Source organism: Lutra lutra, chromosome 7 (assembly GCF_902655055.1).
Source record: "Lutra lutra chromosome 7, mLutLut1.2, whole genome shotgun sequence".
NCBI lineage: Eukaryota > Metazoa > Chordata > Mammalia > Carnivora > Mustelidae > Lutra > Lutra lutra.
The window spans coordinates 137,563,508-137,573,129 of NC_062284.1; the positions used below are offsets into that span (position 1 = coordinate 137,563,508).

Sequence of the window (9,622 nt, forward strand, 5' to 3'; positions counted from 1 at the left end):
GAACAGTGTTGAGAACCTTCTGCGTGTTTTGTAAGGACACATTTGCGCTACAAATGAACAAGACCATTGAAATATATGGTCAGAGTTTTTGTTTTTTGTTTTCCCTCATCTAATAGGAACCCAGTTCGCTCTTACTTGCACATAAATCACTTGGCTCTTTGCAGTCACTTATCACATGCTAGGGGAAGAAGAACCAACTCTAGGACCCCCCATTTTGGATTCTATGCTAGACCCTGGCACAAGACGCTCCCCTGAAGGAAGAGCAATAAGGTAGATTGTTCTAGAAAATGTGGAGGAAGTGGTGTCCACAGCATAATCAGATGGAGGAAGGCCTGGAGATCCCCACTTGTGTGTGTTTCAGGTCCCAGCAGATCCATGGCAAAAGCAGAGAGGGTGCACTGAGGGCCTCATGTCCCATGGAGTAGATGGCATCCAACGGAGAACAGTGAGAGTGTAGTGTCCCTTGTGCTGAAGGATGCTCATGGATACTATTCGGTCCTAATAACCCATATGCTGAAGGGTGAGCATGGAGGATGGTAGGGGGCTGGTGTCCCGCATGCTATAGGGAGTGGGCAGTGATCTATAGAAGTGCTGTAGGCTGAGCAAAGCCGGCTGCCCAAGTGTCCCAGGTTGCTGAACCACCTCACAGACCTCAGTGCCCCAATGTGTGGTGCCTGCGAGCTGGAGGCCAGGATAGACTTTATCCTGATGGGCTCATCCTGGTGATGAGCTGGTGTAATTCCAAGGTGGAGTCCCAGCTTCTACACGCATGTGCGCACACACACACACACACACACTCACTCACACATGCTCACTCATACCCTGTTCTGTGTATGACCATCCTCCTGGCTCTTCCCATCTCATCCATGTTCATTCTTATCCCATAGGGTCAATAGCAACTTTCTCATAAGGGGTCTGCACAGAGCAGATGCATCCAAAATATTTGGGGGTCTCTGCCTTCCTAGGTAGCCTATCTCCCCTTGGAGCCGGGGCGACACACAGAGGCCCACTGAGGTGTTCGTGGGTGCCCCTCTCTGTGGTAGGACCCTACCTCTGCCCACCCAGCTTCCTGCCTGGGGCTGCCTGGTGGAGTTATAGGGCTCCTGTTGCATAGACAAGCGAACAGGCTCTGACTGCCACATGGCCAGGAAGCGAGGCTAGTTAGCTCCGCACTAAAGAGACTCTCACACCCTGCTCGCGCCCCTCAGAATCGCTTCCTTGCATATATCTATCCTTTTTCAGGACAGAAGGTGCATCTGCCAAGTGTCCCCAGCAAGCCCCCCACCTCTCCTTATCCTGCCCTGTTCCCAGGACAGAAGACCAGCAACAACCTGCCCCACCTCCATTCTCAGCCCACACGTCTCCGACTCAGCTTCTTTTGACTCATTAGTGTGAATTTTATTCCCTTTATTCAGGAGCAGCTGAATTCCAGCTCTGCAGAGCCCAGCCCCATCTCTACTCAGCTATGGGGTTGAAGACCTTGCCCATGAAGATTGCTCGTTGAGTCATCCAATCCTCCACAAACAGGAAGAAGGGTCTGTTGAACTTCACGACAAAGGGAGCTGCAGTATGTGTGTGATAGGGGATGGCGTTCCTGGAGGCCATGTCCATCTTGCCTTCCTCGCTCACCTCAATTGTGGCTGCATGTATCGCCTGGGGGGAAACAGATCTTGGCTCAGCTCTGGGCACAGTGGGGGGAACGCTGGCTCCCATTCCTGGAGAACCACCCGAGGCTCTCAGCAGTTGGATCCAGACAACTTGGGAAGGGGCTCACACTAACTACTGAGCTCCGTCTCCCCCAGTGCAGGCAGAAAGTTCAAGGAGTTTAGGAGTTCAAATCAGAGGAAGGGGGAATAGAGCTCAGAGGGAAGCTGGGTGGTCTGAAGGCTTAGGAAAAGGTCCCATAGAATCCCTGAGTGTGGACTTCTCAAACGCTTTCAAGAAGGATGTGGTAGAGAGAAAACAAGGGAGGGAAGGGGCTGGTGTTTCCTGTCTCCATCCCAGCATGGACCATTTTCTGTTTGTGTGGAAGTGCTTGCGCCAGAACACCGGTGTCTGCCCCTCTGATCTGCAGGAGGCCCTGTCCAGCATTGGTGACCTTGCTCCTGTACTCCTGTACTCCTGTACCATCGCGAGGGGTGTGGCATCCCTTAGCCCTAGACCCCCCACCCCCCACTGCGCTCAATGTGAGCTTGCCCCAGGGATTTTGTGAGGAGGGAGAGCTGTGACTCCAGAAGAGCTGCATCCCAGCAGGGCCCCGGCCCTGGAAACTGTATCGGGTGTCCTCTGTGAGTGCAGCTCACTCCTCCCTCAGTTAGAGAGCAGACACTGTCCCCTCTCCAAGGTCATTGGGAGACTCAGGTGAAAGAACTCTGAAAAACTGCTTTGTAATTGATCAAGTGTTGTACCGTGATGAGGAATTCTGATCCCTAGGCATGTCCTGGGCATGTGTGTTACAGGGCGGCCACCAAGCAGCCAGCTGGTCTGTGACCTTGATGGAGTAATCAGAGGCAGCCCCCTGTGCCCACAAATACTCCATGGCATCTGGATGTCTTGAAGGCATCTCCATTTGGCAGAGCCAGTCCTGGCTTGCTCATCTACACCCCCCACCCCCGCCCCGTCCCGCTGCTCCTCCATCTTTCCTACCTCGGGCAGTCTCCATTGTAGACCAGGCTCCAGCAATTGAGCTGGCCTCTCTCACGCTTCCTTCCCTGCTCCCCAGTTCTGTCTTCAAAAGTCACGCTGGGTCTCCTCACCACTGCTAACAGTCCCACCAACGCCCGGTCAAACTGTGTTTATCCCTCCCCTGGGTTATGGGCCACACTTCCTCCACACCGCAGAACATGAATTTATAAAACACATGTCAATGTATGTCAGCCTTGGGGGTCTCCCATGTCAGTCAGAATAGCCCCCGGGCCCGCGCCGGTCAGAAAACAGGACCTCGCCGGCCCCCTCTCTCGGTCTCAAACACGATGCTAGCTGTGTTGGCCTCCTTGGGGTTCCTCAAAGATTTCAAGCCCATGTCCCCCTCAGGATGCCCTTGAACATGGGTCTCCTCGACGTGCTCCCTCGCTCTCTTCTTTCCTTCTTCAGGCCTCTGCATGAAGGCCAACCCAGCCCGACAACTTTCCTAGCCAGCCCACCCCAATCCAGCCCACTGTACCCCAGCATGCTGTTCAGTTTCTTCACTTTCCTGCCTTCACAGAATGTGTCCCTGGCTGACATGGGGCACATCCATTTGTTGGCACGTTCACTGTCTGACCCTGTCAGGAGAATGGAACATCCATGAGGCTAAGACTTTGGCTTGTTCATGACTACCCGAGAGCCTCCAAAAGGGCTTGATGCCATTGCTTATGAATGTCTGAATGACCAAAGAACCCCAAAAGCCAAGGGACTTAAGATTTATAACTACTTTTTAAAAATTGGTTTTTCATTCAGAACTGTCGTGGATAAAACAGAAACTCTATAAGTTGCTTTACTCACCTCAAAAATAGCTGGGAAATTCTCCTCTGTGATGCCCGAGAAGTTTGCTGCTGTAGTAAACACATTGCTGATGCCCATCTTGGGAAGCATTTTTTTCAAGTTTATCTTGGAGGAGATCTTGAACTTGGGCATAATTATGTGCACCCATCTGTTAGGATTGAAAACCACAAGGAAGCTGAGCATGTCTCTCTCTCCTAGGTCCAGGGGAGGCACCTTGCTTTTGCTTTCAGGGATCTTCCAAGGGAGAGTTAAGAAAAGGTGGGGCATGGGTACTTTCGTGGGGAGAGGTTAATGGTGCTGGAGCATGAGACGCAGCCATACATTTCCAGACCAAGCACTTGCCTAAAATACACATTCAAGCTATGCCCTTCACAGTCTCCCTAACCAAGAGGAGATGAGGGTCTGGCCAGGGGATCCAGCCCTGAGTCCTTCCAACCCTCCAGCTGTAAGCAGGGATTTAATTGGGCAGTGGCCCCAAATATAGTGCAGATCTAGTGCCTAGTGCCCACCCCTTCCCAGCACTTCATGTTGTTTATAAACCAATACATGTGATGCTGAGCTTCTGAATGGATTGTAACCCACTCAGCTGGGTTCCTCTCTTGAGGTGCCCCCTGTCCCAAACATGACATTGTGTGAAGTACGGCTGTGGCAAATGATGGAAGACACACTCCGCTGTGGGCCTCAACCACAGCAGACACTGCCCAGACAGTAGCTTGTGCTCCTATGTGGCACAGTGAGAACACTATTTGGAGATTTTTTTTTCCCGGTCTACACATTTACTGCCTGAAGACTGGAGTCCTTGCCAAGATCAGTGGGCCATTGGGGATCATGCTTTCATTACATCATTTGTCCACATTTGATTGGACCATGGTGGATACCATACTTAAGCTGGATCAATCCAATTCTCCCTTCCAGGAATCTGTCAGTGGAACAGAAATATGTTGGTTTCACTCTGGAGTGGAGCATTTGCTCGAGTGGAAGAGAGCCAAGTCATGTCCACTCAGCTTGAAATATACCTCTTAGGATCATTCCTGATCATCATACCTATTTAGGATCCTCAATTAATACTCTACTTCTGAATCCTCTATTCTATCACCTACTCAATTTTTCCATAGTTGTACTGCAATTTGAATTTATTAGTTGACTTACTGCCTCTCCCACTAGACTGGAAATCTCACAATGGCAAAGACTTGTGTGGTTAGCCACCGTATTCCCAGTCCTGAGCAGTGTCTGGCATGGAATCGACAGTGAGGATATATGTGTTGGGTGAGTAAACCAGCTGGTTTGCTGAGCCAGAGAGGACAAATGACATCAGAGAGATGGAGTTCCCAATGATGTTGCTGTCCCCCGTCCAATCCCTAGTGATTCCTGGTTGTGTTTATCCCTTTAGGTGTATCTTTCCAATACATTCTTTTCTTTACCCCCTCGAGTTTGTATGGGGTGGGTTTTTGATACACGAAAGAAGAAGAACAATAATTTAGACAGTTGAAGGGGCATCCAGCTGACAATGGAAGCCAGGTCACAATTTTTCCTGCTTGGCTTATTCCATGTTCCACAAATATGCCAGGAAATAAGCAAATACTTAATTCCCCTGAAATAAGACTTGCACAGAGGAAGCAAGATCCAAGCAAAATTTCAATGTGAATCTAGACTGTCCCTCCAGAGTAGCATACCTCATGCCACTGGATTTCAGAAGTGTAGCTCTTTGAACAACCATCTCTTCTACAGAAGGGTCGGGCTGTCCTACATCTGGGAGCATAAGGACTATGGACATGTTTCCAATGAAAGGCATTTTGACCATTGTAGTAAACAGCTTCTCCGATCTGCTATAAATCATGTGTTCCTTCTTCCACATCATGTCCACCCGCACTGTGGTGCACTCATCCACAAAGAAGTCCTCCTTGTGCATGAAGTTGGTATGAAAATCCATTTTCCAAATGCCTAGGAGAATCAGGAAGGAAAAAGTCAGAGTGACCTGTTGGAGAAGGCATCAGCACCTCCATGTCCAGGGACCCCAGAGGTGAGGGGCTTGAGAATGGAGAAGCCCCCTCCCAGTGACACCTGGACCTCAGTGAACAGAATATTTAAAATTTTAGGTGGATGCAAGGGAAAGAAAGGCAAACACATGAATTTTGACCATATTCATCATAGGATTTCTTTAAATCTGTATTCCTCAAAAGATATTTCCCAAAATACTGCCTGCTTCTGGAGCTATAACATCAAGAAAGGATTTTGTTGTGAAATAATTTAGGAAACAATGACCACAACATCCCTTCTTTGAAAATTCCCACCACATTTTAATGGACTAAGAGTTCTGACAGGCAACCGATGAATAAACTGAACTCTGTAACAGCAACTAATCATCTGCTGTATGTCAATTAATTGGATTTAAGTAAGATAATTGAAAAAAAAAAAGTTCTGAGAAGTCTGATGACAAAGAAATCTGCCTTAAATTGTTTAACTTATTCAAGGAGGGAGACTTTTTATCAGAAGAACATACTCCTGCTTGCACACGGGCATACACACACTCCTGCTCGGAATCCTCTTTAGCCATCAAGAGTTACTCCATTTTACTCCAAAATATCTTAAGTTTGGCCAACGATATGACCAAAATGGTGGGAACAGAAACACTTAGAAATGCTAGATAGATAGCACAAGGAGATAAAAGCAAAAGAAAAGTTTTGAATCTATTGGTCTATGGGACATGGGATAGAATCACAGAAAATACTTCTTTTTTCTGACTGAAATCTTCCAGGAAACCCAAGAGCTAAGGTTACCCAAACAGGAATTCATGGACTTGATAAACCTTACCTTTGAAGAAAACGTAGTTTATAAGAAACAGGAAGGTATGAGGGTTCAAAGAGGTGATGAATCCCTTGGTTCCCTTGTGCATTTTTGCAGCCACAAAGTGGTTAATTTGCTTCTTGGTCTTTCTTACATCTCTAAAGTCAATCATCTGGGCCTTCACATCATATATCCGCTCTGTATCCCACAGAAATGGGGTGTTGATCTTCCTGTTGCTATCGATAAAGAGCATGTCCTTGTACTTCAGGTGTCCCTCTCTGTTCAGCTGCTTCAGCATCTGGACGATACTCTGGAAACCATGGTGCATGTCCCACACCCTCATGACTTTGAGGTCAAATCCAAGGCCCTTGAGGAGGTTGGTGAGTGTTGTGGATCTGGTCCCCAGGGAAAGCATGGCCAAGGAGGTGGAGATACTCAGAGGGGAGAAGATGATATTCTTTCTGGGATGCTCCATTAGCAGAGTTTCAAACAGTTTGTGGGCGAAAGCCTTATTGCCTGCTTCTATGTTGTGGTGGACAGGTGACATTTTCCATGATGAGACTGGGTAAATATTCCATTTAGATCTTCGTTCAGTTTCACAGCAGGTGCTAATAAGGAGGCCACAGAGGATGAGGACCAGAGAGAGAGCCAGGGGCATTTTCCTGTGGGACATTGCTGCAGAAATCCAGGGAGCTCTAACTGGAAGGAAGAGGTGGGAGGATGAACATGCCATGGAATGTGTTCTTGATGTTAACAGGCTTGAGAAAGGGCCCGTTATTACCTGGGTGCTGGGGTTACTTTTAGTCCTCGATTGGGGGATGCTAACTAAGGCTAATGAGGAAAGGCTAAAGCACTCTGGAACTTTAGACAAATTAAAGATAAATGACCTGATGACAAAGGGATATAATTCTACTCTCACCTGTGCTGCAGGTGGGTCCTAATGCAAGTAGCTTCCCCAGCCTGGTCCTGGAAAGTCTTGTCACTATGATATTCTATGATTTTGAGCGGTGCTCTACACTCTTTCCGTCTCTCTCTTTCTGGTTTTTTTTTTTTTTTTTTTTTTTTAATACAAAGCTCATGACAAAGTCCTAAAAAGTGTGGAAAGGTAAGGACCAGGGAGAAAGATAAAGCAGGGAGTTCAGATTCAGTTGCTACAGAGATCTGGCCAGAAATACACCCAGACAAGGCCAGCAAGTGTCATGCAGTAAGGAGTGCTGGGGACTGTGGCAAAGGGAGAGGCAGGTCCAAGCCAGAGGCGGGCAGGTGCCACTCAGTTCCAGCAGTGTTCCCCATGTGGAAGTGGTGGTGTTGGTGCCAGATTTTTCTTTTTTTAATGTTTCTGAAGAAGCTGGAAACCTAGATTTTTGCCTGAAAAATTCAGTCCTGTCAAAAGCACTTGCTAACACCATGTAACCCAGATGGAGGCCAGATCTGGCTTCAGGGCTCTCAGGTGTGAATTCTGAAAGAAAGCCTGGGTGGTGCTCAGGTGACTGGGTCATGAGCTGAACAGAGGGCCTGACAAGGTCATCTCGGGCGATCCTGGCCGTCTCCCGTGGGCCCTCTCAGTCCTTACAGCTACTGTCCCGTCCCACTGTTGGGGGAAAAACCTCTCTGTGTCCCCAGATGTGCCCCCCATGACTGACTGGGACCAGAAATCAGTCCTGGAATCTGAAGGGTGCTCTAATGGTGGGATTTCTGGCATCCCAAAGGGAAGGGAAAAGATGTGAACCACGCTCAGTTTGTGTTCATTTCAACCTCTTTAGAGCAGGGCCCTGTCTTCCTCCCTGGTTTTCCTACAGTTCCTGACACAGCTCTGGGCACAGGGTCCATTCCTTTGCATGTGCCTGGTGATCCATCACCATGGTGTCTCTTGTCATGGCTACAGAAATAGCATTTGCTGTGGATGAAGATTTGTGTTCCTCAAAATTCCCATGTTGATGTCCTACTCCCAAAAATAATGATATCTAGAGGGAGGGCCTGTGGGAAGGAATCAGGGTCAGACAAGGTCACGAGGGTCCCTTTTATATGATCATAGGTTAGTGCCCAGGTAAGAAGAGGCACTAGAGCACTGGCTCTTCCCTGCCCCTGCCCCTGTGCATGTACCTGCAAAGATGAAGTCACAAGAGGATATTGCTAGAAAACAGTCATCTGCAAACCAGAGAGAGGGCTCTTACCAGAACCCAACCCTGCTGGCACCCCAGCCTCAGTCTTCCAGCTTCCAGAGCTGTGAGAAAATAATGTCTGTTGTCTAAGCCCCCCAGTCTGTGGTATTTTGTTATGGCAGACCAAGCTGACTAAAATAGCATCTCTCAGTTCTCAGTCTTGCCCACCACTGACCCTTCCAGCTACTTTGCAGTCAGGTGGGTTCCCCAAAGTATAATTCGTCGTTTCCTCTTCCTAAGCTCCCCATGAGCTTCGAGGGGATCGAGTACAATTTCTTCAGGTAACAGAGAACCTCCATAAGCCCTGATTCCTTTCAACCAGACTCTTGGCCCTGAGCAGCCTGCCCATGCCCTTATTGTCTCCTCCAGCCCCCCAGCAATGGCTCCTGCCCCCAACTGCCCCACCCCTATCATTCCCCCAGTAGCTCCCCTCCTTCCCGGCCCCTTCCATCCACTTGGTCTGCATGGGGGAAGGGGCAGTAAGGGGTGGAGGGCACTGTGGTTGAGAGGGGCCATGGGGGGGGAGGGGGTCTTGGGGTGGGGAAAAGAGCATATGGAGGAGGTTCTAGAAAATACACACACACTTATCACACTGGATTTTTCATCATCTTCCCTAAGGCAAGTACTACCTGAAACATGGCAAAAAGGAGCAATGAAACACACACTCAGGTGGAACCATCTCTGTCTCTCGGAGAAAGGTGACTTACCTTCCAGAGGAGCTGCTGTTGCTGAGAGCTCTTTGTATCTGCCTGTGCCTTATTTATACTGCTGCAGGGGTAGTGATATGGATAAACCTGAGTTAATATTAACGACCAACAGATCATGTTCAAATACTGTCCAAAGCAAACAACAACTGAATCATTTATGTTATTTTTCTTTGCACATCAGTCCCCAGTGAGACAATGAGCAAAGTAATGGTTATGGCACCATTTGTGTTACTGGTCATAAATTTGCTCAGGCAAGGTTTTGGCACACGTCCACTTAACCCCTCCCAAGAGCCATGCTTTGGCCTAGGTACTGAGCTAACAAAATGTTCAAAGCCTGCCTCCACCTTGAAGAGAAATCCTGACCCCAAGGAACTCTTGGTTTAGAGAGCGAAACATACATGTAAAAAGATGGTGGTAACCCATGTGATTGGTCAGGAAGAGTATACATTCCCAGGAAGGAGCTGTGCTAGGGAAGAGAAGGACCCA

At 48.5% G+C, this 9,622-nt stretch overlaps 1 protein-coding gene across 1 annotated transcript; it reads right to left on the bottom strand.

The window, feature by feature from the left end:
- Nucleotides 1–1,401: 1,401 nt before the first annotated feature.
- On the bottom strand, nt 1,402–9,159 carry LOC125103642 (uteroferrin-associated basic protein 2-like). The gene is made up of 5 exons (XM_047735321.1): nt 9,137–9,159; nt 6,295–6,966; nt 5,157–5,424; nt 3,484–3,631; nt 1,402–1,653 (listed from the first exon to the last, which is right to left on the bottom strand). The coding sequence occupies exons 2-5, from the start codon at nt 6,938–6,940 to the stop codon at nt 1,456–1,458; spliced, it is 1,260 nt and encodes a 419-aa protein (XP_047591277.1). The 5' UTR covers nt 6,941–6,966; nt 9,137–9,159; the 3' UTR covers nt 1,402–1,455.
- Nucleotides 9,160–9,622: the final 463 nt, after the last annotated feature.

What these genes read in the sequence shown, in the direction of transcription:
- LOC125103642 (XM_047735321.1), bottom strand. Translation starts at nt 6,940, where the DNA reads ATGTCCCACAGGAAAATGCCCCTGGCTCTCTCTCTGGTCCTCATCCTC. An exon ending in AAACTACGTTTTCTTCAAAG is followed by an intron (nt 5,425 to 6,294) that starts GTAAGGTTTATC and finishes TGATTCTCCTAG; the next exon opens with GCATTTGGAAAATGGATTTT. An exon ending in CTGAAATCCAGTGGCATGAG is followed by an intron (nt 3,632 to 5,156) that starts GTATGCTACTCT and finishes CAATCCTAACAG; the next exon opens with ATGGGTGCACATAATTATGC.